The sequence below is a fragment of the Pituophis catenifer genome, unplaced genomic scaffold, assembly GCF_029215685.1.
Source record: "Pituophis catenifer annectens isolate HBS135680 unplaced genomic scaffold, rPitCat1.0.hap2 SCAF_4, whole genome shotgun sequence".
NCBI lineage: Eukaryota > Metazoa > Chordata > Lepidosauria > Squamata > Colubridae > Pituophis > Pituophis catenifer.
Genome location: NW_027256884.1, coordinates 55,861,116 through 55,888,794, shown reverse-complemented (window position 1 = coordinate 55,888,794; position 27,679 = coordinate 55,861,116). Strand labels below are relative to the sequence as shown.

At 40.5% G+C, this 27,679-nt stretch overlaps 1 protein-coding gene across 2 annotated transcripts; it reads right to left on the bottom strand.

Moving 5' to 3' along the window:
- On the bottom strand, positions 1-25,944 carry PRDX4 (peroxiredoxin 4). Of its 2 annotated transcripts, none has more exons than XM_070944072.1 (7): positions 25,610-25,932; positions 17,040-17,157; positions 16,125-16,241; positions 15,581-15,703; positions 15,124-15,254; positions 1,215-1,249; positions 1-104 (listed from the first exon to the last, which is right to left on the bottom strand). In XM_070944072.1, exons 1-7 carry the CDS (start codon positions 25,899-25,901, stop codon positions 54-56), a joined length of 867 nt encoding a protein of 288 aa, XP_070800173.1. In that variant the 5' UTR covers positions 25,902-25,932; the 3' UTR covers positions 1-53. The 2 variants fall into 2 exon arrangements, with proteins under 2 accessions (XP_070800173.1, XP_070800174.1); XM_070944073.1 differs by lacking the exon at positions 1-104 and adding an exon at positions 788-904 and having other exon boundaries at positions 25,610-25,944.
- Between the last annotated feature and the right edge of the window lie 1,735 nt (positions 25,945-27,679).

Genomic DNA, 27,679 nt, shown 5'->3' with positions numbered 1-27,679 from the left:
TGGAATTTTATTTATAATTTTTAGTTGAAAGCTGTCTGTTTAGAAGAAAGCAGTCAGTTCACTTTACCAAAATATTTCAATTTCCCCGCAGGATCTGGAATTATCTGCAAAAGAAAAAAATATAACTATCAAAACACAGTCTTTATGTGCATGCATGGTTGGTTTTGAAAAAGTATATTATTAATCTATAGCCTAAAATTATTGTCTTATGTTACATATTTTAAAAACTTGATTTGTAGCTTTTTTCCGTATCATCATTTTCAAAGAATCTTCAGATTGATTTAAAAACAGATACAGTTATCACTAACTCTCTACATTCTGTTGAATTTACATAAATTCTACTTTACTTTAAAAAATGGAAGTTAGAAATTCTTTAATAGCTATTTTGGCTCTTCACTTTAGTTCCATGCAGTCTAACTATAAGTATCTGCAAGTATACTTACAACTTTGTCTTTAAAAATGGCCATGGCCAATGCCAGTTAAGGAGTTTTGTAAAAATAATAAATTATAACATAGGTTGTTTTTAAGATTTGAGGAAGACAGGCTGATATTGGCAGAAAAAAAAGGCTGCAACATACTGGCTCAGATGTTTTCACAATTTACATCTAACTCAAATAATCATTTTCTGTTGAAGTGCTATAGAATTCAGAGAAAAGTTTGAATATTAATTCAATCTACAATATCAACTCAAGAAAATACTTATATAAGAGGCATACTTCCTTTTAAATAGATTTTTCCAAAGAATTCAAAAAATGAAAAATAAAGCATTAGAAATATAGGAAATAAATAGTTTGCTCACTGTGAATTTCTATCTTGACTGACTGAATTGAAAACTGCAATAATTTCTTGATATTATAACATTTGCATGTGGTGAAGGAATTACTGCTACATGCTTCAAGCATACCTGAGAGAAAGTTCAGCATTTGAATAGATGTAAATAATTAGTAGTTCAGGTCTGGCATAGGCCCTAAATGTCACTATGCCACGCAAGATGACAGGGTAATAAGATGTACCTAAAGCACATGAAATGTCACAGTAGTATTGCAGCAAACGTTCATTTTCATGCAGGGCAGAAAACTAGATAGTTAAATGGCACTAAAATTGCTGGCAAACTGTTTTTGGCATATGGGTGACATTTCCCCATGTGACATTTTCTGTTAAGACTGTGTTAATAGGCATTTTTCAAATGATAATGCTTAAAAAATACAACTTACTGTTTCACTGCCTGGTTTCCAGCCAGCAGGACAAACTGAGAAAATAATGAAGACTGATGTTAATATGTTGGTTAAAAATTAACAAATAAACTTGTCTTTTTATTCTTGTTCTGTAGACTATTGAGGCCAAATATAAAGATAAAAAATATTTTCTGCAAATGAAAATTTTACTGCGAAATCCTAATTCGGGATTCAGGCACAGCACAGCACAGAAACAGCATTGGTCACGTTGGTTGATGATCTCTGGAGGGCTCAGGACAGGGGTTGTTCCTCTGTCCTGGTCCTATTAGACCTCTCAGCGGCTTTTGATACCATCGACCATGGTATCATGCTGCACCGGCTAGAGGAGTTAGGGGTGGGGGGCACCGTCCTACGGCGGTTCTCCTCCTTTCTCTCTGACCGATTGCAGTCCGTGTTGACAGGGGGCAGAGGTCGACCCCGAGGCCCCTTGTATGTGGGGTGCCACAAGGGTCGGTCCTCTCGCCCCTTCTGTTCAACATTTATGTGAAGCCGCTGGGTGAGATCATCCGTGGTTTCGGGGTGAAGTACCATCAGTACGCTGATGATACTCAGCTGTACATCTCCACCCCGGACCACCCCAATGATGCCCTTGAAGTGATGTCCCGGTGCCTGGAGGCCGTGCGGATCTGGATGGGGAGAAACAGACTCAGGCTCAACCCATCCAAGACCGAGTGGCTGTGGTTTCCGACATCCCGATATAGTCAGTTGGTGCCATCACTGACTATTGAGGGCGAGTCATTGGCCCCCACGGAGAGGGTTCGCAACTTGGGTGTCCTCCTGGACTCACGGCTGTCTTTAGAAGAGCACATGACGGCCGTGGCCAGGGGGACTTTTTATCAGGTCCGCCTGATTCGCCAGTTGCGTCCCTTTCTGGATCGGGACTCATTAAATACGGTCACTCATGCTCTCGTTACTTCCCGCTTGGACTACTGCAATGCTCTCTACATGGGGCTCCCCTTGAGGAGCACCCGGAGGCTCCAGCTGGTCCAGAATGCGGCCGCGCGGGTGGTTATGGGAGCGATGTGGCACTCCCATGTGACCCCCCTCCTGCGCGAGCTGCACTGGCTCCCGGTGGTCTTTCGGGTGCGCTTCCAGGTTTTGGTTACCACCTTTAGAGCGCTCCATGGCATCGGACCGGGGTATTTACGAGACCGCCTTCTGCTACCAATAGCCTCTCACCGACCAGTACGCTCCCATAGAGAGGGGCTCCTCAGGGTGCCGTCGGCCAAACAGTGTCGATTGGCAGCCCCCAGGGGGAGAGCCTTCTCTGTGGGGGCACCTACCATCTGGAACGAGCTCCCCCCAGAGATACGGAGGATCCCGGACCTGCGCATGTTTCGCCGTGCTCTCAAAACTTTTCTATTTCAGCAGGCTGGCCTGGCCTAACTCTCCTCTTTTAAATTTTTTAATTCGTGATTTTATAAATTGGGTGTTTTAATCTGTGTTTCGGCCAAAATATTTAATAATTTTAAGGGATTTTTAATATTTGTATTATCTGTATTTTATCTTGACTGTTCACTGCCCTGAGTCCTTCGGGAGTAGGGCAGTATAGAAATTTGATTAATAAATAAATAAATAATAAATAAATAAATAATTCTAAGTTACCCAGGCCTAGACTAGGGTGAGAGTTTTCAGCTAACCCTTTGTATCTGGAACATATATGTAAAGATGTAGGCATTGCTTCAGCACTCAATAACATTTTAATTTATTTCTTCATAAACTTGTTTACGATCAAGAGTGATATAAATAAACATGAAAGTCTAATTTTTGCTGTGCATATGTTTAAAAATCTTGTTTTCTAACTAGATGATTTGGTTAAATTTGGTTAAATTTTAACCAAATTTAAGGTTAGCTTCTGCATATTTTATTATGCTGTAATTCTTAAACCAATGACTTGTTTCTGGTACATGTGTTCAACTTCAACACACAAAGAAACATATTATTTATTTGAATATTAGTAATATGTTTTACCCCCTTCATGGATTACTGCCTTGTTGTGGTGAAGAGGCTTGCGTAGCTCAATGAAGCTATGAGCTATGCCATGCAGGGCCACCCAAGATGGACAGATCATAGCAGAGAGCTCTGACAAAACGTGATCCACTGGAGAAGGAAATGGCAATCCACTCCAGTATCTTTGCCATGAAAACCCCATGGACAGTACCAAAAGGAAAAAAGATATGATGCCGGAAGATGAGCCCCTCAGGTCGGAAAGTGTCCAATATGCTACTGGGGAAGAGCAGAGGGCTAGTGCTACTAGCGCCAGAAAAAGTGAAGTGACTGGGCCAAAACCAAAAGGATGCATCCACCAGCTGTGGATGCATCTGGTGCTGAAAGGAAAGTCCGATGCTGTAAAGATTTTTTTCTCCATAGGAACCTTGATTCATGTATAAGATACATGAATCAAGGCAAGCTGGATGTGGTCAAACAAGAGATGACAAGACTGAACATTGACCTCTTAGGAATCAGCGAACTAAAATGGACAGGAATGGGTGAATTTAATTCAGATGACCATCAGGTATACTACTGTGGACAAGAATCCCTCAGAAGAAATGGAGTAGCCTTCATAATCAATAAAAGAGTAGGAAAAGCAATACTGGGATACAATCCCCAAAATGACCGCATGATCTCAGTTCGAATCCAAGGCAAACCATTCAATATCACAGTAAAAACTAAAAGTAAAAACTCAAACTCAAAGTAAAAAAAAGTAATGTCAGTAAAAACAAGGCCAAGAGCTGACTGTGGCTCAGATCATGAGCTTCTCGTTGCAAAATTTAGCCTTGAATTGAAGAAAGTAGGGAAAAGCACTAGGCCACTCGGGTATGAACTAAATCATATCCCAGATGAATATACAGTAGAGGTTTAATAGATTTAAGGAATTAGATCTGCTGGACAGAGTGCCTGAAGAACTACGGACAGAGGTTTGCAACATTGTACAAGAGGTAGCAACTAAAACTATCCCAGAGAAAAAGAAACACAAGAAAGCAAAATGGCTGTCTGAGGAAGCTTTGCAAATAGCTGAGGAAAAAAGGAAGCAAAAGACAAGGGAGAAAGAGAAAGATATACCCAATTGAATGCAGAATTCCAGAGAATAGCTAGAAGAGATAAGAATATCTTCTTAAATGAACAGTGCAAAGAAATAGACGAAAACAATAAAATAGGAAGGACCAGAGAACTTTTCAAGAAAATTGGAGCTATAAAGGGAACATTTCATGCAAAGATGGGCATGATAAAGGACCAAAATGGCAGGGACCTAACAGAGGCAGAAGAGATTAAGAAGAGGTGCAAAATTACACAGAAGAACTATACAAGAATGAGCTTGTAGGATATGAGAAAATTCAAAAATAAAATAGTATGTAGGTATATAGGTTAGAAATGCATATAAGTGAAGATTCAATTTTGCTTAGGCAGGGGGTTGGACTGGATGACCTGCAGGGTCCCTTCCAACTCTGCTACTCTGGTAAATTTGTTAGACATTATTCTGCTTTAAGATAATTGGAGAACATGCTGAAAGCATAGCAATATGTAACAATGTTGTATTAGAATAGATCTTCTTTTGTTTGAGGCCCGTTAGAAAGAGGCCCACTCTTTAATGCCAAGGCAATAGTAATAAGAAAGAGCTATGCTTGAAAAATGTTGTATGGGTATAGGGAGGTGTTGATGAACATATAATTAGAGAAAGAGATGATGTTCTCTCTAAAAGGTGCTTCGGATTAGCTGTGATCGGTCTCTGGATGCGATGTAGGAGGGGCATGGGGGGCGCTGGGATAGGGAACTATAAAATGTAATGCTTTTGAAACTTTAGGAGTGGCTTCCTGGCTCAAACTCCTTGTTGAGGTCTGCTGGGATACCACCCTATTTCACAAAATTGTTTTTATTATTTTCTTTTAATAAAGTCTCTTTGTTTTCATCAACACATGCTTGTTGGTTGAATTCATTTCCAACAAATTGGTGGAGGATGCAGGCAATCTTTTGTTTTCTTCTGATGCCCTGAGCAGTGGGGTCGAGTGAAGAAGGCATGCCCTGTTGATTTCAACAGTCTGCAGTCAACTTGGCTGTTCAGGAGTGCAGAGAAAAGCATGGACCCCCGTTTTAAATAGTGGTCAATTGAAAATGGAGAGAGGGAAGGTACCAGGTTTTTGGAATTGCCGGAATAGACCGGGCAGACTTTGTGCACAAACCTAGGGGTAAGTAGTTCTGGTAAAATAAGAACGCACTCCCTAGGCCAGTGATGGCGAACCTTTTCGGCACTGAGTGCCCAAACTGGAAATCATGTGCATGTCCATGCGCTGGAGTGCCGGGAACCCAAAGACCAGCTGGCCGGTGCGCATGCGTGCGCCAGCCAACTAATCTTTGGGTTTCTGGCACTCGTATGTGCGCCAGCCAGCTGGTCTTTGCACACGCCGGAGCACTGGAAACCTGAAGATCAGCTGGCTGGTGTGTGCATGCCTGTGTTTTGGGCATTTTTTCAGGCCGTTTTTTGGGCCATTTTCAGGCCTGGTTTTTTTGGCCATTTTCAGGCTTTTTTCCAGCCGTTTTCTGGGCCATTTTTAGGCCATTTTCTGGCACTTCGGCACCCACGAAGAGCAGCTGGTGACAGTGTGCGTGCCCACAGAGAGAGCTCTGCGTGCCACCTCTGGCACACATGCCATAGGTTCGCCATCACTGCCCTAGGCAGTTGGTGGGTTGGGTAGGACTGAGAATCTGAGACTTGTGTGAGAGGTGTGTGGATGAGAGGTCTCTAGCGGTCTTTGGCCATGGTAAAGAACTAAGTGATATAGGAGCGGTGATCTGCGTTTTCATTGGCCAGAGATCCGCACCTGAAAGGTGTTGTAATAAAGGTCTCACTAGAACAAGTTGGTAAGGATTTCTTAAGTCTGGTAACCAGTCAAGGGCAATTCAGAGCTGTGAAAATCTGAGACTTGTGGAGAAGTCCCTAGCGGTCTCCGGGCTGTGGTAAAGGACTGATCAAGTTGGTAAGGATAATTCCAGTCTGGTAACTAATGGCCATGGGCAATTCAGGTGGTCCCAAGGGAAATGTCCTCTCTGAACTGTGCTAGCCCATCCAGGGACATGTTAAAACTGTTACAGCGGTAAAAGTTGTTGTTGTTTTTTTTAAAAAGAAAAGAAAAGTGGAGTTCAAACTTGCTCATAAGATCTCTGGCCAGGTGCAAATGATGTGTGAACAAAAGTCTCTATATATTTTGGATCTTTAAAAATAAGCCAGCATCAGCTGGGAGACCCAAGTTAGAAAGAGCTAGACAGAACATCCCCAGGGCAGAGACAATCCAGTGCTTGAGGAGATAGAACAATGGATGTAACTTTGAGTAAAAGTGAGAAGTTCACTAAAACAATTAGGAAGAATCCCAAATTGTAAAAAGACCCAACTAGTCCTTTAGGAAAAAATACTTAGAAGTTGGGAAGCCCCACCATACAGTAAGAAGATTCAGACATTGGGGTTGACCAAAGAAGATATGATTAGTTTATGCTGTTATGTGTGGTAGGAGGACCCCAGAGAAGGAGAAAAGAAATACTGCAGTGTTATAAAGATTTTGATAATTTACCATTCTTAAAAGAGCCAGAGAACTCTGAAAGAACTAAGAATAAAGAAGAAATTGTTTATTGTTCTTCCCACCCGGGATTTAGCAGGTAATAAAAAGGTAAAGCCTGTCTAAATGGGAAGACTCAGATAATTTGAATTGATTAATTTGATGTGATTTCTGTTAAAAATTATTTTGTTGATGTGCACTTATAATGATAGTGTGTAGAATTGAATGGGATTGAATTGATTATGATATGTTTGGCCGGCCAGGAAATTAAGTAAGCTTGGGCTTGGAGCTGTGGGAAACAGGCAGTGGTTAGGGCCCAAAATCACATTTGTAATTAAAACTACTTCCTGAGTTTTCCCACTGTTTGAAGAATGAGCTACAGATTGACCAAGGAAAAAGTGGAAGGATCTGGATGGAGGATGAAATCCTCTAATAATAGTACACAAAATTATTTAGAAAATGGAGCTCATTGGCTTGTGAAAAAGCTCCCTGAAATAATTATGATTGGTTTGCATGAAATGGGTTTTTTGCATTTGAAATTGGTGTACACAAGCATTTTGATTACAGTGCAAATGTGAGTATGTTGAGGGTAAAAGTTGGTGTGAATGTATTTTGATTCCCTTTCGTATAAACAGTAAGTTGCAAGATTTTGTTGTTGTTGTGATGTAAGTAGAAATTTGTGGAAAATGTCTGTGAGTTGTTGAGACTAGAGAGAGATGCAGAGAGGGTTGTTTTGTTGAAAGGACGCTGAGTGTGTGTGGGGGGGAGTGAGGCTTTTCTGCTCGTTTTAACCATTTCCCCCCTTTCTCTTACCCCCCCCCCCCCACTGCTGAGCCTGTCTGAGAAAGGAGTGGGAAATGAGTGACCTGCTCATGCAGCCTTGCCTCTCACTGTTTTGGTCTCTTTCACCTGCATATAAAAACTATGCAGATATATTTTCTTTTCTGCTCTGAATACAATTTTGATTTTATTTTTTCTGGACATTTTTGAGGTTTACATTTGTAAAAAATTTTTACCTATTCAATGAGAATTTACTTCCATCTGAATGGAATCTGAATCTGATTCGCATTTTACTAAAGGCAGAGAATTGACACTAAAGTTTGATCCAAATATATTTCAGAGCATTGATCCGAAATACTTCATTTAGATTGTCTGTTTTATTTTTGAAACTGTTCTTTTTACCTCCATTTTTTTTTAAATGTCTTTATGTCTGTGTGCATTTTGAATGCTTAGGTGCTCCATCCTATGGCATTATTTGTTTGTTAACAGCACAAGTTGTTGCCCTTTTAGGAATTGTTACAGAGATGGATTAGCAATTATAATATGTAGAAAGAGAGATAAAATACTTAGTACATTTGATTAATGAAAGCAGTAACATTATTGTGTTGGGGTAGTTGTATTATAGCCTAGGGTCAAACTTGATTTAATGGATGTTCCTTTGGAAGAAAGAACTAATTTGTTTATAGATGGATCCTCCCTAGTGGGAGAAGGGAAGCGAAAGGAATGGATATACAATAGTAGAAGGGAGAGAGGAAGTTTTAGTGGAAGCCAGAAAGTTGCTTTTAAGTTGGTCTGCACAGACTTGTGCTGACTTGGAAGCCAGGATGGCAGTGGTAGGAGGAATTGAATATTTAGTGTTATAAGAAGAAGGAGTTAGAGAAAGCAGAACCTGATGGAAGGGAGAAGGTATATTTGTTTTTGGATCATAGGGAACCTTCGGATGGAGAAGGAAGAAAGGAATGCGAGGGTGGAACCAAGTGATAACGGGTAGAAGAAGTGGTGGTACGGCAGGGAAAACAGAATTAAAGACTGCCCAATCCAAAGAAGGGAGGCGTAAGTGTACAATATGATGGCAGAAGATGAAAGTCAGTACTAGTGGTGTTGGGTGATTCCTTTTTGAGTTCCACAGAGAGCCCTTGATAAATTTAGTAGTTGGACCTAAGGAAGAGGAAGTGGTGTTTTTAATTGACAGAGATGAGATTAAGTGGACAAAGCATTAGAATACACTTAATTAGTGAAGGGAGTAGGAAAATCACTCCTGATAGAATAGAAGGGGTGGCATCTCAGCCTCTACCTAAAAACAAGCAAAAATTAAGGAAATTCTTAGGTTTGGTTGGATACTGCAGACTCTGGATTGATGGGTATGCTGATCTTATCAAACCCCTGTATGCAAAATTAATTGAATCTGAACCTTGGAATTTGAAATGGGAAAGGCTCCTGTTTGCCAAATTTGGAAAAAGCCATTCCATCTCTTTGTAAACACAGAGAATGGAATCGCACAAGGGGCGTTGGCTCAGGATTGGGCAGGACAAAAGAAGTCTGTGGCATTCTTGTCAAAAATAATGGATCCAGTAATAAGGGGATGGCCAGTATGTATTCAAGCAATTGCTGCTACTGCAATACTGATCCAAGAAAGTAGGAAATTGACCTTTGGGGAAGCCCTTATTGTGAGCACCCCATCTAAAATATGAAGCAATTTTAATGCAGCAGACAGACTTGGTTTTGACTACAGATCACAATTTGAATCTGGCACAGTTCTTAGCCAACAACAGATCAATGGATCAGTATGGGTTAGAACATTATTGTTCTGAAGTAATAAACTTTCAAACTAATTTGGGGGAATGCCCCCTGGAGAAAGGAGAAGCAATTTTTTTAGATGGTTCCTCTAGGGTGGAGGGTGGAGTACGGAAAAATGGATATGCTATTATAAATGGGCATACTAAAGAGATCCTGGAAGCAAAGGGTTTGCCTCAAAATTGGTCTGCTCAAACTTGTGGATTGTATGCACTAAATCAAGTTCTATGCACAATATACACAGATTCCAAGTATGCGTTTGGGATAGTGCATCCATTTGGCAAAATATGGGTGGAGTCATTGGGGAATTCAAGCTATTGTAGATGAATGTTTGAAATGTTATGGTTGTATTGGAATATATCCTTTAGCAAAGTCAATTATAGACAAATGTTTAATTTGTAAAAAGGTGAATAGACAAGCTGTCAGGAAACAACAGATGAGAGGGAGACCACCAGCTTTAAGACCATTTCAATGTATTCAAGTGGATTTTACAGAATTATCAAAAGTGGGGAGAGTAAAATATTTATTGGTCATAGTGGACCACCTCACAGAGTGGGTTGAAGCTTTTCCCTGCACGAATGCTATAGCAACAGTAGTGTCAAGAGTTTAGTTAGATCCAACTTAGAAAGAATATTGGAATATCATCATATGAATTGTTGTTTGGAGTAGCTTTCACTCCAGGAATTGATTCCCTGGAAACCAGAGACAAAGTGTTGAAATAATATGTGCATAAACTGTCCAGATATTTTGAAGTTCTTAGGAAACAAGGATTATTAGCCAAACACCACCTTTGGAGTTTCCAGTCTACAAATTCCACCACGATGATTGGGTGTTGATCCAGAGCTGGAAGAAGTTAAACCCAAGTGAAAAGGCCCATGCCAGCCCCAAAGGAATGGAAGGTGGAATCTCACCAAGGAGATCTATTGAAGCTGACGATCCAAAGAACCCAATGGACTGGTGGGCAGTAACGTTACCAGTGGGAATAGTGTTCTTCATCATCTGGGCTATTTTTGTATTTTTCTTTCTTAGGATTGAGTGGTTGCCTATGCTGTTTCCCCAACTGAAGGGGACTACAACTGAGCAGATTCCATTGCGCACTCTCCCAGATGTGTTGGTTTTGTAACGTGCTTGTGGGTGCTGCTATTGTTCTCATTGTATTGATTGTGTTCTGTGTACTGGGTGCAAGATAAGAGTGTGACATTAAGATCATTGAAGATACTCTTGAATGCAGCCCAACCATTACAAAAGTGTACACAATGTAGAAGAATAACAAAGAGGGAGGGGAAGATTGAGAACACACTAATTTAGAAACCACCAAAGTAAAACCAGTACACAAAAGTATATTTTGGTCATACTATCAGGAGTTTGAAAAATTAGAATTCCCTGAATTCCCTAAGAAAACAATAAACATGTTCGTGCAATTGGCTGAAGAAACTCTAAAATTTACAAAAGGAAAAGAGGGTACTTGGGCCCTAACAATAAATTTGGTAAGATAAGTGTACTATGAGAGAAAGAAGAAAAAGAAGTGAGTTAGAAAGATTTGCTTAACTGTATGGAATAACAACAATTGGTGGGGAGAAAGTGGAACCTCGAAAGAGGAAACATAAAATAATTGAGATGGCTTACTTGAAGGATCCTGAAAGTGACACAGTGGACTGGGTAGCTCCGAAAGGTATGTATTGGATATGTGGAAAATATGCCTATGGATATCTACCCAAGGGGTGGTATGCATCTTGTATATTGGAAATAATTAAGCCAGGTTTTTTCCTTCTTCCTATGAAGTAAAAACAACTGTTGGGACTGATAGTGCATGATAGTTTAGCAAATAATGTTAGAGCAAAAAGATTGGTACAACCCAGTGATATAAAAATTGGGCAGCTGATGGAATGTACTAGTTAAAGAGGGAGGTGTCTGTGGTAAATTTAACTGTTGCCTAGAAATCGATGATACAGGAGAAGTAATTAGACAAATCAGAGATAGATGAGAAAAATAGCTCATGTTCCAATACAAAAATTGACAGGGATTCTGGATGGTGATGGATTTTTTTTTTTGGGGGGGAGGATTTTTAATAATTGAAAGCAAGTTTTATTTATGGCAGGTATGGTTATGTTGGCATTAATCTGTTTAACCATGTCTTATACCCCTTATAAAAAATGTAGTACAAAGTACTATTGAAGGTATGATAACTGTCACAGAAAATAAAGAGAAACATACGATGCTGATGTTGAATGATGTAAATGAATGTACTGCTATGTTGAAATTTGAAAATGTTGAAGAAATTAGAGAAAGTTTAAGAGAATTTTGGTAGTAATGTTTTATTTTATGAAATGTGTAAAAAATATAATGGGTGGATTGTAGGATATGAGAAAATTCAAAAATAAAAATTTTGAAAAAATAAAAATTTTGCTTAGGCAGGGGGTTGGACTGGATGACCTGCAGGGTCCCTTCCAACTCTGCTACTCTGGTAAATTTGTTAGACATTATTCTGCTTTAAGATAGTTAAGAGAACATGCTGAAAGCATACCAATATGTAACAATGTTGTGTTAGAATAGATCTTCTTTTGTTTGAGGCCCGTTAGAAAGAGGCCCACTCTTTAATGCCAAGGCAATAGAAATAAGAAGAGCTATGCTTGCAAAATATTGTATGGGTATAGGGAGGTGTTGATGAACATATAATTAGAGAAAGAGATAATGTTCTCATCAAAAGGCGCTTCAGATTACCTGTGCAACAAGCTTAACGTCCCTGATAACCATGATGGGGTGGTCACTGATTTCGAGCCAGACATCCTAGAATGTGAAGTCAAATGGGCCTTAGGAAATCTGAGCAACAACAAAACTAGTGGAGGTAACAATATTCCAGCTAAGCTATTCAAAATCTTAAAAGACAATGCAGTAAAAGTGTTACACTCAATTTGCCAGCAAATTTGGAAAACTCAACAGTGGCCACAGGATTGGAAAAGGTCAGTTTACATTCCAATTCCAAAGAAAGACAATGCCAAAAAATGTTCAAACTATCGCACCATTGCACTCATTTCACATGCTAGCAAAGTTATGCTTAAAATCCTACAATCTAGGCTCCAGCAGTATGTGGATCGAGAACTACCAGAAGTACAGGCAGGATTTTGAAGAGGCAAAGGGACTAGAGATCAAATTGCCAACATACCCTGGATCATGGAGAAAGCTAGGAAGTTCCAGAAAAACATCTACTTCTGCTTTATTGACTATGCTAAAGCTTTTGATTGTGTGGATCATAACAAATTCTGGCAAGTTCTTAAAAGAGATGGGAGTACCAGACCCATCTTATTTGTCTCTTGAGAAACCTATATGCGGGTCAAGAAGCAACAGTGAGAACTGGACACGGACCTACTGATTGGTTCAAAATTGGGAATGAAGTCCGGCAAGGCTGTATACTGCCACCCTGCCTATTTAACTTATATGCAGAGCACATCATGAGAAAGGTGGGGCTAGATGAATCAAAAGTTGGAATTAAGATTGCTGGGAGAAATATCAACAACCTCAGATATGCAGATGATACCACTCTAATGGCAGAAAGCGAAGAGGAACTAAAGAGCCTCTTGATGCTGGTGAAGAAGGGGAGTGCAAAAGTTGGCTTGAAACTCAATGTTAAGAAAACTAAGATCATGGCATCTGGCCCTCTCAATTCCTGGCAAATAGATAGGGAAGAAATGGAGGTAGTGACAGATTTTATTTTCCTGGGCTCCAAGATCACCGCCGATGGGGACTGCAGCCAAGAAATTAAAAGATGCTTGCTCCTGGGGAGGAAAGCTATGGCAAATCTAGACAGCACTTTAAAAAGCAGAGACATCACCCTGCCAACAAAAGTGTGCATAGTCAAGCCTACGGTTTTCCCAGTTGCAATGTATGGCTGTGAAAATTGGACCATAAGTGAGTGCCAAATAATTGAGGCCTTTGAACTAAGGTGCTGGAGAAGACTCCTGCGAGTCCCTTGGACTGCAAGGCGATCAAACCAGTCAGTCCTAGAGGAGATCAACCCTGACTGCTGTTTAGAAGGCCAGAACCTGAAGATGTTTGGACACCTAAAGAGAAGGAAGGACTCACTGGAGAAGAACCTAATGCTGGGAAAGATTGAGGCAAAAGAAGAATGGGATGACAGAGAATGAGGTGGTTGGATGGAGTCACTGAAGCAGCAGGTGTGAGCTTAAATGAACTCCAGAGGATGGTAGAAGACAGGAAGGCCTGGAGGAACATTGTCCATGGGGTTGCGATGGGTCGGACATGACTTTGCAACTAACAACAACAATATGTTTTACAAGCAGAAAGTACAGTTTAGACAACGACAGTAGGATATCTATAGCACTTTCCAACATATTAATTTTCTTAATCAATAGAAAGTACCCCAGATTCTCCAGTGACATAGATCAGAAATATTAAATTAAATTACGGGCCTGGTGACTCAGTAGACTAATAGCATTGTGATTAACACCAGCTGTCTGCAATTACTGTAAATTCGAATAAATTACTGTAAATTACTTTTTACAATTTACAATTTACAATTACTGTAAATTTGAATCTCACCAGGCTCAAGGTTGACTCAGCCTTCCATCCTTTCTAAGGTAGGTAAATTGAGGACCCAGTTTGTGGGGGCAATAAGCTGACTTTGTATAAATATACAAAAGTATGAAGGCTATTGCTTAACACATTGTAAGCCGCCCTGAGTCTCCGGAGAAGGGCGGCATATAAATCAAATTAAAAAAAAAATGGTAGCTACTTAGTCATTCTGCTGATCAAAGGTGAATAATCTTGATGATGATGTCAAAAGGGTAGCAGATTACACATTTGACATAGATCCGATACCATCTGTGGCAATGTCTATCTAGTAATCATAGCAGAGTTTAATGGTTATTACGGATCTATGAATCTAAGTAGGATTTTAAAAAATCTGAATAGATATGAAGAAAGGGAACGTTCACTGCTTCCCTTTTTAGTAGTGGGAAGAAAGATATTACAATTTCAGGATTACTCCAGCTTGGAGTTTTGAGGGAATAATGACCCATATTCCAAGTGTTATAAATTTGTATTTAATTACTGTTACTACCCTGTTTCCCCTCAAATAAGACATCCCCTGATAATAAACTCAATCTGGCTTTTGAGTGCATGGCAATAAGGCCAAGTGCTTATATCAGGGTTCAAAAAAATATAAGACAGGGTCTTATTTTCAGGGAAACACGGTACCAAAACATTTATTTTATTTTATTTTTTTATTTTTTTAATTTGATTTATATGCCGCCCTTCTCCAGAGACTCAGGGCGGCTTACAATGTGCTCAGCAATAGCCTTCATCCTTTTGTATATTTATACAAAGTCAGCTTATTGCTCCCACAACTGGGTCCTCAATTTACCTACCTTAGAAAGGATGGAAGGCTGAGTCAACCTTGAGCCTTGGCGAGATTCGAACCTGCAGTAATTGCAGGCAGCTGGTCTTAATAACCAGCTTAATAACAGGGTGCCTTAGACCACTGTACTACCAAGGCTCTTATTAGACTTATTTATTAGACTTTTATCCCACCTTTATTACTTTATAAGTAACTCAAGGCAGCGAACACACATAATATTTCTTCCTCCTATTTTTCCCACAATAACAAACCTGTGAAGTAAGTTGGACTGAGAGAGAGTGACCAGCACAAAATCATCCAGCCAGTTTTCATGCCTAAAACAGGATAGAATTCACAGTCTCCTGGTTTCTAGGCCAGCACCTTAAATACTGCATCAAACTGAATAGAGAAGTACCTTCTCCATGTTTGTCAGTATACTGGAATGCTTGTATTAGACGAAGGGTTTCATCTACTGATCTGCCAACAGGAAGATCATTCATTGTTATTTGTCGAAGAATTTTCTTGTCATCAATAATAAACAGACCTCTGTGAAAAGATGGCAAAAATGAACAAGAAAAAAATTCATTTTTGGAAATAGTGAAAGATCTGCTGCAACCTTTTTGTATACTAGAACAAAATAATTTAAAATCCTCTAAATACTTTGTATTATGTTTAATTCCACCATCATTTGAATACATAGAACTTGGATTACTAAAACAATTTTGGTAATTATTAACCTAATAAATAAGGGATGCACCACGTAAGATACAGTATAATAACAAATATTTGATTAAAAATGTTGAGCCATTCTGTATTTCATTTGTCACTGCTGCAATATATGTATAAAAAACCCAGAATAGTTAATATTATACCTAAGAGCATGTCCTTGGTCCTCTAGATAAACTCCATAGTCTTTTGAAATCTGGTGTGTCAAATCAGAAAGAAGAGGTATCTTCACTGGTCCAAGTCCTCCTTGTTTTCGAGGTGTATTTATCCTATTGCAATAAAAAGTAGCCAAATATTCTATTAAAGCATTATTTTATACTTTACACTAATTTTGAATAGATAATTATTGGTATCATAAATAAACATGTTCCCAAAGCATATTTAATCACAAAAATGAGAATTCAGTTCCATTGCATAAAATTAAGTGAAAAAATTCTTAATGGAAGAGTAAGGCAGCCCTGTGTTCCTCACCTTTGTTGAGATACCTCAACAATGTTATTTTAGTGACTCATACATACAATTAATTCAGATAAAATTAAAATTTATGGCATAAGGATTATAAATTGAAATGCATTGATTTTATACTAAAATTTTCAGGTATCACATTTGTTTGAATTTTACAGGACTGTAAAACTGAATGGTTCACTACCAATAATTTGCATAAGTAAAAAGATAGGGAAAAGAACATACCATGCTAAATGAGTGAACTGTGAATCTACTGAGCAAGCTACCACTTCAGCATCAATTGCTCTGAATTCTTCAATTCTGTCACTAAATGCTATTATTTCCGTTGGACACACAAATGTACTGAAGAGAGATTAAAATTAGATATTTTAAAAACTGAAATAATAGTTTAAATGCTATATTACTAATGCAAGAATATATTTTCCATACTGTTTAAGAAAATTTCTTGAACTGTAACCTTATTATATTGGGTACCTAATACCCTTACAGTGCCAATATAACTGTGTATTTTATGGCATTAAGATATTAATAAGCACTTATTTGGTAGCAGAAATAAATCAATTTCACATTTTCAACTTTTTTCAATATAATTTAGTAAACTTCTGCAATTTTACAGTTGCAAGAATAAGTAAAATGTTTGTGTATATTCTAAAAATTGTATCACAGATTTATATCTTCCATTTATTATCAATTGTGCTTAAGACAGTCAGCAATTATAAAATAAAGTCTTCAAAGCTGCCCATTTTCAGTACTGTACATCCCTTCTCCCATTTGAATGTTTTCAGACATTAAACGTGGTGGCGCAGTGGTTAGAAGGCGGTACTATAGGGCTAGCTCACTGCCCACTCCAAAAGTTTGATTCTGACTGGCTCAAGGTTGACTCCGCCTTCCATCCTTCTGAGGTTGGTAAACAAGAACTCAGATTGTTGGGGACAATATGCTGACTCTGTAAACTGCTTAGAGTGGACTGTAAAGCACTGTGAAGCAGTATATAAGTCTAAATGCTATTGCTATTCAACATGGGAAAAAAATCCCTTAATTCCTTTCATCTATTTTTTTCTCTATGTATGGAAATATCTATTAAATATTTTTGCTGAATAAACATTGCAAAAACACATATGTACTAACACATTTGCTTACAAATCAAGAGGATAAAAGAAGAAAATAACATATTTTCCTTCAAAATCTGCTAATTTCAGTTCTTTAAACTCTCCATTGATGACAGCTGTTCCCTCCCAGTCAGGTGCTGGTTTAGAAACTAAAACAACAAACAAAATATGAAAACATTTAAAATCAACATTTTGATTTTATTTCAAATAAATAGTAATAAATAAATAATAAAATAAATAAATAAATAAATAGTGGTTTCAAAATGAATGGGTAATATTTTCATTCTAGTAAATGAAAAGTGCAATTTTGTTTCAAAAACTGAGTATTTAGTAGGCAAATTATTAAACATTTAACTTTTGTTTTTATTATTTACTGTACCAACATATAGTCTTAGGAATTGTTAAACTACTAAAATAAATCCATGAATTATCAGTTTTTAAAACTGATATATCTAGAAATGCCATCCCAAATATTTAAGGATAGAATTAATGCTTTTATTATTGGGAATAATGACTAAGCTTTGTTCTGTGAGGCATTATTTGAAATGTATAAAATAAGTTAAATTATTTTTAAACACTTTAATTTTTTTTAAAAAATATCACAGTAAAGGTTAAGCTATGTAAAAGTAGTTGCCTATTAAAAGTATTACAGACATTTATTATAAAGTACTAAGTGTCTTCAACAGCTGGCAATTTTTAAAGTCTAAAATAAAATATAAGCTATTTGTGTAATAAGGCTGTGGGTATTGTCATTTTTGTTAAGGCAATGAATAGAAATGGATTACGTTGACAGTATACTGTATGCTACAAAAAAGGTAAATGTTTATGTTCATAGTGATAAAATATGCTGACAAATTTTTGCAAAATATTACTTTTCACATGATTCAGTATACTGTATATTTATCTATATATTTATATAAAATATATTATACATACACACATATGCATGTAAATTAGATAAATTTAATATATACAGAGTATGTAAAATTACATAGAAGCAAGTACCTAAATGCCACTGAAACAAAATTCAGATTTAAGATTAACAAATAGAGACTGAATCACAATTCAAGTTAGAAAAGAAAAATTAAATTCTTAACTGAGCAATTTTATACCTATCTACATTCTTTTATACTGACCTGTATACTCTCAGTATATAATACCGTAAGTTAGAAAGACAATGGAGGATGTTATTGGAACATGCTTGTAACAGAATATGTATACAGTATGGATATTTTAAAATGTCTGATATTTTAAAATTATTTCTCAAGAACTCTGTAATGGATTAATAATAAATGTTAATCTATAAAAATAGTCTAAATATTGACTTCCGGTTGGCTCCGCGAGCCTCGAAGACGCTCTTTTACGAGCGCCCGATCCCCGGTTCCGTAAAAGCCCCAGAACAGCCGAAAAACAGCTGTCTGGAGGCTTGGAACCCTCTCCCCGGGCAAAGGGGAGAGAGAAGAGCCGACAGGCGGAGGTAGAGCCCCCCAAGTGCGCTAGGAGAAATCCTGGGGCGTGAAGGGTGTGGGCTCCCTATTGAAGCCTGTCAAGCTGCTCCGGACCAGGGACGACTCTGCTAAAGCAGAGCTAGAAGCCGCAACCAAAATCTGCTGAAAATAAATGGGGGGACTTTTAACATCTTTACTTTGATTGCAGAGCAAATCAGGAGAAAAAAAAGGAAAAATTGCAAGTAACACTTTAACTCCGTTTTAAAATGCAGAAAATGGCGCCTGAGGGCGGGAGGAGGAAGCTACTAGGGAAAGTGCTTGTTAATGCTTGTTAATGTTTGCAATAGTGATACAGCTACTGGATTACACTTTAAGAGAAAGTTTTAAAGTGGAAGCGGCCAGGAAAAGAATTTGGTATCGAGGAAAAGAATTTGGTACTGACTTTAACTAAAATTTTGCTTTTATACTGTGTGGAAAATAATTGGAATTGTCTTCCTTATAGCTGGATGAATACAAAGTGGCTGAAATATGGCTGACATCAGGGCTGGTGAATCAGCAAATTCTCAAGCTGTGACTGTTCAGGTTTTTCAAGAACTTCTAGACTCTTTTAAGTCTGCTCTTTTGGATACAATTGAAAGAGCTTTTTCAAAAAACAGCTTGGAAAAACATAAGCAGTTGGTGGAGGGACAGCAGGAAATTACTCAGAGGAGTTTGCTTTTGGAAGATCAAGAGGATGTCAGAATTGAAAGGCAGGCTGGCACAGTTAAAACAAAGGTTTTGGTGAATGTTTCCATTCAATTGATAGAAAAGCAACAAATAGACTCTTTATTGCAAGTTGACAATCTTTATGGCAACAAATTTTGGCTATATGGACAGAGGAATGGACTGAATGATTATACAAGCAAGAAGAGTCGAAATGGGGATTTCAAATTAAAAAACGTGACCTCAAGAAGAGAGCGAGCATTTCAGAAACATCAACCTCAAATCAACATTTTAAAATTTTCAAAAATAAAATTGGGGGGAATGTTGAAAGAATTTATAAAAAAAAAGGACTGGAAAAAATATAGAAAAAAGAGAAGAACAGAAGATTAAGAAAGATATCTTCCTGTAGATTTCGAAATTTGCATTTGGCAAATATGTGTTCTAATGTATTAAGAGATTTTTAAAATGTTTAACGTAAGATTATATTATTTTAAAAGATATATGAGATAAATTGTGTAAGCTTTCAAGATGCCCAACTTTTTGAAGCTAAGAGGATTAATGTTAAATTCAGAATTCTATTACAAAATGATAATTAGTTTTGGATAGTAAAAGGGCTGCTTTTTAAAAAGTTAGAGGTATTAAAATGGTTAATTGAAAATTTGAAAGATATCCTCCTATAGATTTTGAAATTTATATTTGGTAAATAAGTGTTTTAATGGTATTAAGAGATTTTTAAAATGTTTAACATAAGATTATATTATTTTAAAAGATATATGAGATAAAATGTGTAAGATTTCAAGATGCCCAATTTTTTGAAGGAAAGAGGATTAATGTGAAATTCGGAATTTTATTAGGGAGTAATAAAGAATGATGTTCGAGGGTATGGAAATGAAATTTATTCATGATTTTTACTATTTGTAATACTGCTAAAGTATTGGATTATACATCAAGAAAAAGTTTTCTTATAATTAGGAAGAATGAATTTAATTTAATTGGTCTTGAGAATTTATAAAAGGGAGGTTGATGAATTGGAGCAAGGGGAGTTAAAGAACGTGTGGGAGTTTTGAATTTTATAATTAGTTAGTTTATTTTAGCATGTTTGTTAGATGCTATACCCCGTTTTTGGGCTCTGGGAAGTCGGGGTGGGTGGGGAGGGTGGGATAAGGGGTGGGGTGGGAAAAAAGTGGTGAATAGAGAAATGTTTTAACAGAAGAAAGTATCTACAATTAGAATACAGGAGTTGCTCAGATACTAAAGGAGGAGAATATTTCACAGCAAAGAAGTTAGAAAGGAGAGAGGAGGAGAGGGTAGGAAGAGGAGAGGGAGGGAGAGGAATGGAAGAAAGGAGAGGAGGAAGGGAAGGGGACAGGAGTAGGAGTGAAGGTGAGAAGGGGGAAAAGAAGAGAGAAGTGGGGGAAAGGAAAAGGAAGTAGGATGAGGTAGGAGAGGAGGAAGGAGAAAGTAGGAGAGAAGAGGAGGGAGGGAAGGGAAAGAAAGGAGGAGAAGAAGAAGGTTTGTTGTGGAATGAGTGAAGAAAGAGAAAAAGAGCAACTCCGAATGTAATTAAAATGTCTTATTTTAATGCTTTCTTTAAGGGAAACATGTATATGTAGGATTTATTATGTATAAGAAAATGTATATTTTCTATTATGTGGGGAGGGGGAAAGGGTGGGGGGGGGAGAAAATTGTATTTCTTATAAAACTTTCCAATAAAAAAAAATAGTCTAAATATTTTCCTATAATCTAATGATAGATGCATCAAAGAAATAAGGGGGTAGCAGTTCTGCAAATAAATCTAGTAAAACTTACAAAGAAATCAAGTAGGTGTATGTCAGATTGAAATAATAGGTTTTGTCTGTTGTGTCATTTAATTTATTATGAACTGCTAATGTATTTCATCCTTAGAATTTCCCAAGAAATATTAGAAATTTTTAGAAATATATTAAAATTTTTAGAAATATATTAATATATTCGGTAGAAATTATATCCACCAAACGAAAGGATGGACTATTCTGACTTTATTGTCGGTGTCATCTGGGCCAGTCATTGTGAGAGGGTGACTGGGATAGTTATCCTCCAAATGCGGTGGGATGACACTGGCCCCTCCTACTGCCGTGAGAGGGCAGTGAAGCCCAGCTCCTGGTATGAAGATCTACTTTTGACCCAGTATTATTAGATTATCTGGTGAAGCCCTGACCAGTTTACCTCCCACCTCTGTTTTTTGTGATGTTTACGGCTGCTGACCTTCTTGCGCTGTAAGACTCCCCCCTCTCGCAGGCTTGGCCCTCTTCATTATCGATGGCCTACCTTGATGACGGATTTTGGAATCCCGAGAGGTGGCATGTTGCGAGGAGGGGGTTGTGGGGTTTTTTGGGGAAGTTTTTAGATAAGATTTTAAAGGGTTCTCGGAGGGGGGTGGGTTGTGTGGGTTCGGGGGATAAACTGCAGGGGAGGGGGCTGGGTCCGGCAGGGGGTCACAGTACAACGGCTGCAGGGCTCGGGGTCAAGGAGGGGGCTATAGCTCATACAGATGAGGGCTCTTCCATCAGTACTGTGGATGGCAGGCGCAGATTTGGTGGGAGCAGGGGGCCATATCTGGTGGTGGGGGCGCGCACTCGCTGTCTTCGAGCGGTGGCTCGCTCCAGCCCCCAATGCTCTTCCCATTCCCCAGGTTGCATAACCCTCAGGCCCTGGGCCTTCGGTTGATGTTATGCAACGCCAGGTCCGTGGCAAATAAAGCCCCCCTCATTTGTGATCTTGTTCAGGAGGGGGGAGCGGACCTGGCGGGGATTACGGAGACCTGGTTGGGCCAAGAGGGGGAGTCCCTCTCATTGAAATGTGCCCACCATATTCCATTGACTGAAGTCCCAGGGTAGAGGCGGGGGGGGGTGGCGGTTCTTGTAAAGGAAGGACTTGCTCCAAGGGAGACCACTGTACTTCAGATAGCCGGGTGTGAGTCCCTGTTTATGAAGTGGGGTCATAGGGCACAGATGGGCCTGCTGACTGCATACCTGGCTCCCTCCCGCATGACGGCGGCCCTGCCTGAACTGCTCAATGTTATTGCCGGGGTGGCGGTTGATATCACCCGGCTCTTGGTCATGGGGGACTTCAAATTGCCATCCATTGGGGAAACATCTGAGGCAGCTCGGGAGTTCATCGCTTCCATGACGGCCATGGACCTGACCCAGTTAGTTCATGGCCCTACTCACCCAGGGGGACACACCTTGGACTTGGTTTTTGTCTCTGGTCAGTGGATGAATGATCTAGACATAGGGGATATAGTTATTGAGCCCTTGTCATGGTCAGATCATTCTCTCCTCCAGCTTGACTTTATAACCGTTACACCCCGCTGCAGGGAGGCGGAAACAATTAGGTTTCACCTAATTCCGCCCCAGGCACCTGATGGATCCGACAGGTTCCAGATGGAGCTTGGGCCATTCCCTGAGGCTCTGGGTCATGGCCCAACTGAGGACCTGGTGGCTGCCTGGGATAGGGCAGCCACTGGGGCTTTGGACCATGTCGTGCCTTTGCGGCCTCTGACCCGGTGCCAAACTCACTTGGCTCCTTGGTTTTCCGAGGAGCTGAGGGAGATGAAGTGCCAGAAAAGACACCTGGAGAGCGGTTGGGGGCCAGCCGTTCCGAATTCGACCGGACACTGGTGAGGTCTCATATTAAGACCTACCTAGTGGCGATAAAAATGGCAAAGTTTAATTATTTTTCCGCTCTTATCGCATCTGCAGATAACTGCCCAGCTGCCCTATTTAGGGTGACCCGCTCCCTCCTCCATCTGGGAGCGCGGGAAGACCCCTTGCAGGGTCGAGCTGAGGATTTTGCGCAGTATCTACATGACAAAATCGCTCATATTCAGGAAGGCTTGGACTCTGACTGGGTGGATCCAGATGGGATGATGGAGGCGGGTCTTGAGAATATTATCTGGGAGGAGTTTGACCCTGTGGCTCCCGAGGACGTGGACAGGATTCTGGGGAGGCTTAGCGTGGCCACATGTTTATTGGACCCGTGTCCCTCCTGGTTGGTGCTGGCTTCCCGGGAGGTTACATGAGGCTGGCTCCAGAGGATCATTAATGCTTCGTTGAGTGAGGGTTTCTTGCCTTCCGCCTTGAAAGAGGCGGTGGTGAGGCCCCTCCTCAAGAAGCCTTCTCTAGATCCGGCTGTTTTGGCAAATTACCGTCCAGTCTCCAACCTTCACTTTGTGTCAAAGGTTGTTGAGAGTGTGGTTGCGCGACAGCTTCCCCAGCACCTGGATGACACTGTCTATCTAGGCCCGTTCCAGTCCAGTTTCAGGCCTGGGTACAGCACGGAAAGGGCATTGGTCACATTGGTTGATGATCTCTGGAGGGCTCGGGACAGGGGTTGTTCCTCTGTCCCCTGGTCCTATTAGATCTCTCAGCGGCTTTTGATACCATCGACCATGGTATGCTGCGCTGGCTGGTGGGGCTGGGGGTTGGGGGCACCGTATTACGGTGGTTCTCCTTTCTCTCTGACTGGTCGCAGTTTGTGTTGGCAGGGGAACAGAGGTCGTCCTTGAGGCGCCTTATGTGTGGGGTGCTGCAGGGGTCGGTCCTCTCGCCCCTTCTGTTCAACATTTATGTGAAGTCGCTGGGTGAGATCATCCGTGGTTTTGGGGTGCAGTTCCATCAGTACGCTGATGACACTCAGCTGTACATCTCCACCCCAGACCACCCCAATGATGCCCTTGAAGTGATGTCCCGGTGCCTGAAGGCTGTGCGGGTCTGGATGGGGAGAAACAGACTCCGATTCAACCTCTCCAAGACTGAGTGGCTGTGGCTCCCAACGTCCCGATATAGCCAGCTGGTGCCATCGCTGGCTATTGGAGGCGAGTCATTGGCCCCCACAGAGAGGGTTCGTGCAGCTGTCTTTAGAAGAGCATATGACGGTCGTGGCCAAGGGGGCTTTTTATCAGGTTCGCCTGATCCACCAGTTGCGTCCCTTTCTGATTGGGACTCCCTGCGCACGGTCACTCATACCCTCGTCACTTCCTGACTGGACTACTGCAATGCTCTCTACATGGGGCTCCCCTTGAAGAGCATCCGGAGGCTCCAGCTGGTCCAAAATGCAGCCGCGTCGGTGATTATGGGAGCGGTGGGGCGTTCCCATGTAACACCTCTCCTGCGTGAGCTGCATTGGCTCCCAGTGGTCTTCCGGTGCGATTCAAGATGTTGATTAACATCTTTAAAGCGCTCCATGGCTTAGGACATGGGTACTTACGGGACCAACGTCTGCTACTGATACCCTCCCACCGGCCAGTATGCTCCCACAGGGCGGGGCTCCTCGGGGTGCCGTCGGTCAGACAATGTCGACTGGTGACCCCCCGGGGGAGAGCCTTCTCAGTGGGGGCTCCTGCCCTCTGGAACGAACTGCCCCCAGAGGTATGGAGGATCCCAGACTTGCGCACCTTTCGCCATGCCCTGAAGATTTTGTTATTCCAGCAAGCCGGGCTAGCCTAATTTTAACGGTTTTAAATTTTAAATTGGATTTTAATGGGATGTTTTTAATTGTGGGCCAAAGTATTTAATCTGGTTTTAAATTGTTTTTAACTTTTATATTTATGTATTTGATCTTGGCTGTTCACCGCCCTGAGTCCTTCGGGAGAAGGGCGGTATATAAATATAATAAATAAATAAATAAATAAATAAATGAATGAATGAATGAATGAATGAATGAATGAAGTAATATTTTCTACCATTTCAGAACTAGGCCCCAAACAAGTCTTTCTAAAAGAATGATTTTGATTCTCCTGCTTCTTTGTATGGCTCATTACACTAGAAGTTTCCTGACATGTCCTTTGTCTAAGTTTTATTTAGCATATATTTGGAACAACATACAATATTTGTGATTGCTATTCAATTTAACTCAATTCTTCTGCGCTCATAGTTGCTATTGAAAAGTTCACATTTCAATCCTTTTCTGAGTTTTTGAAGAAAAGCTTATTAACTCCATACTGTTGTTATTAAGACATTATATATGACAAGTGAGCAAGACTTTCTGTGACCACCCTTTTCCTGAAGAAACACTGGCATCACAATACATATCTTTGAAGCTCTACCGCGGGCTTTGTGTTACCATGCAATACATCAGCTTTCTCCCTAATAGCACTCCAGATGTGTTGGACTTCCCACGGCCTCCCTCCCTCCCTAAGCGCAAACCATTATTGGGGCCTGACTGAGGAAGACCAAATGCTCTTAAGGGCAATAAGATCAGGCGCTGTACGAGAAGAATGGCCTTTCAAGTAGGGTCTTTGTGGACAAAGACAGGAAGCGCAGCTTGCAATTAGGAAGGGTACAACTAAGGCTTCGGGTCTTTCCCTCACTCAAGAACTGAAAAGACAAGGCAGAGGCTAGCTCGGGCAGCTCCGCCTCGCCCCGTCCCCCTCTCCCGGCCATATGGCGCGGCGGCCTTTTTCTGCACTTACTCTTGGCCTTACTGAGGTGGAGTGAGTGGTCTTTGACGGGCACCCGCGATGCCTCGCCAGGATACACCTCGCCCCCGGCATAGTAGTGGCACTTCTCGTCCCCGTAGCCGAAGCTCTGGGCAGCCTCAGCGGCCCCCGCCTCCTTGGACATCGTTGCCGCCAACATCAGCAAAACCATGGAGCAGAGTGCTAACGGTTCTGACACGGGTTTCAACCGCCGGTGCCTCCCGCTCAGCCTCGCTGCCTCCTGACTTTCGCTCGGAAGCCCGCGCGCCAGCCTTCCGCTCTCCATAGCCGCACGTCTCGCTGGCCCAGCTGGCAGAACAAAGGGGAAAGCACAGCAGGGCAAGGCAGGCCTGGAGGAGGAAGAACCAATCAACCGAGCTACTTTTTGGGGCGGGGCCGACGGCCCTCCCACTCTGGAGACGCGCAAGCACTGCAACTGCTGCGCTTCCACTCTTAGTTTCGCAGAGACGCGCAGCTGGCTGTGGCTGTTTTGTGGGGACCCCGGGGAGACGTTGATTGAGAAACCTTCTTCGTTCTATTAAAATAATTGTTCAGGAGCTTAAAGGCGGTTCTTCTAAAACTATTGAAGGAAGCCCTCCTCTCCCCAGGTAGAAGAAGATACCATGAGGCAGAAAATAATTAAAACGCAATACAACTTAATCAAATACAAATGATTAAATCACAACAGTTTAAATCCTTTCAAGCTAAAATACTAGCCTTGTTTAACTCATTTCCAGAACTGGCAGCCTCAGGGAAACACTTGAGCTAATCAGGGAAACACTTGAGACTAACAAAACAACCGAAATATAGCAACAATGTAGCTAGACATAACACAGGAGCTGACAGTAACAAAGTAGCGATATCTTGTTAAACCAATTACTATCTTTTGTTAAATAAACAAGGCACAGGAGCTAATCAAATTTCCCAATTCCATTTCTTTTCAACAGAGATAAACCATTTTTTCCTTCCAAACTAAGGAAATTATCCTATCAATAGACATAGAATTAAAACATCACCAAATACAGGATTTAATTATCAAAGGCATGTGTTAAACTGAAAGACTCAGCAAGAATATATAAACTCATGTTTGGATGTCAATCAGCTTAGCTAGCCAAGAAACCGCTGACTGTCATTGTCTTGGTTTCTTGCCATTAAAAGGCTTCTTTCCGGCAGCTCTGCTTCGCTATTTCATTTATTCTTCAAAGCGTTTCCTGGCTGGAAGAATCCTCATCAGGAGGCATTTTCCTCCCAACACCACACGGTGCGAATCCTGTGCCTTTAAATAGATTTAAAAGCCAGTATATCAGCGCTATTGACTTGAAAGGAGATGGTGACACAAATCAATCTAACCTTTGCTATTTGCTTCTGTTAAGAATTGCTTGTGCTATTTTGCTACAGTTAGGAATTATTTGTTAGGAATTAATTCTGTAAAAGAATTGTATCCTTTGCTATCAGGTTTCTCACTTCTGCTACTTGCTTCAGAGCTAGGCACATGCTTGGATATAGAACAACAAAAAAGTTCCCAGGAACATCCTGCTCCATAGAAATGGGGCCAAAGAAGGGGGCTGCCTAGGAGCATGAACACACAAGGCTACAAGGGATGCTCTGTAAGATAACAAAGCATAGAATGAGCATGGAGAAAGAACGCTCCATGAATAAGGGGCATGGGCAGGCATTGCCCACATTGAGCAATGAATGTTTCTCTCTTATTGGCAAAATGAATGTGTAAGATCCTAGACATGTTTTCCTAGATGTGGCTTTTCTCCTTCCATGTTTGTTGTCTATATGCATATGGAATAAGTTTACCCAGCTCTTCTTTGTACAAATTTTTATTGTTTTCCAAGCCTCTTCTTGAGTCTCACTATCTTTGGCACCTCAGTGACTCAGGTAAACTCTGGAAACTTACAGATTATATGCCATCAAATCTGTCAACTTTCAGCCAGTTTGCACCAGTTCAGTAGAACTGATACCTAATTTTTTGCTGAGTTCAGCGAACTGGTTAGACATGTTCCAGAAAAATCTGTGTTTTCCAGAACATATCTGGTTTTCGTTCAACTTCCTTCC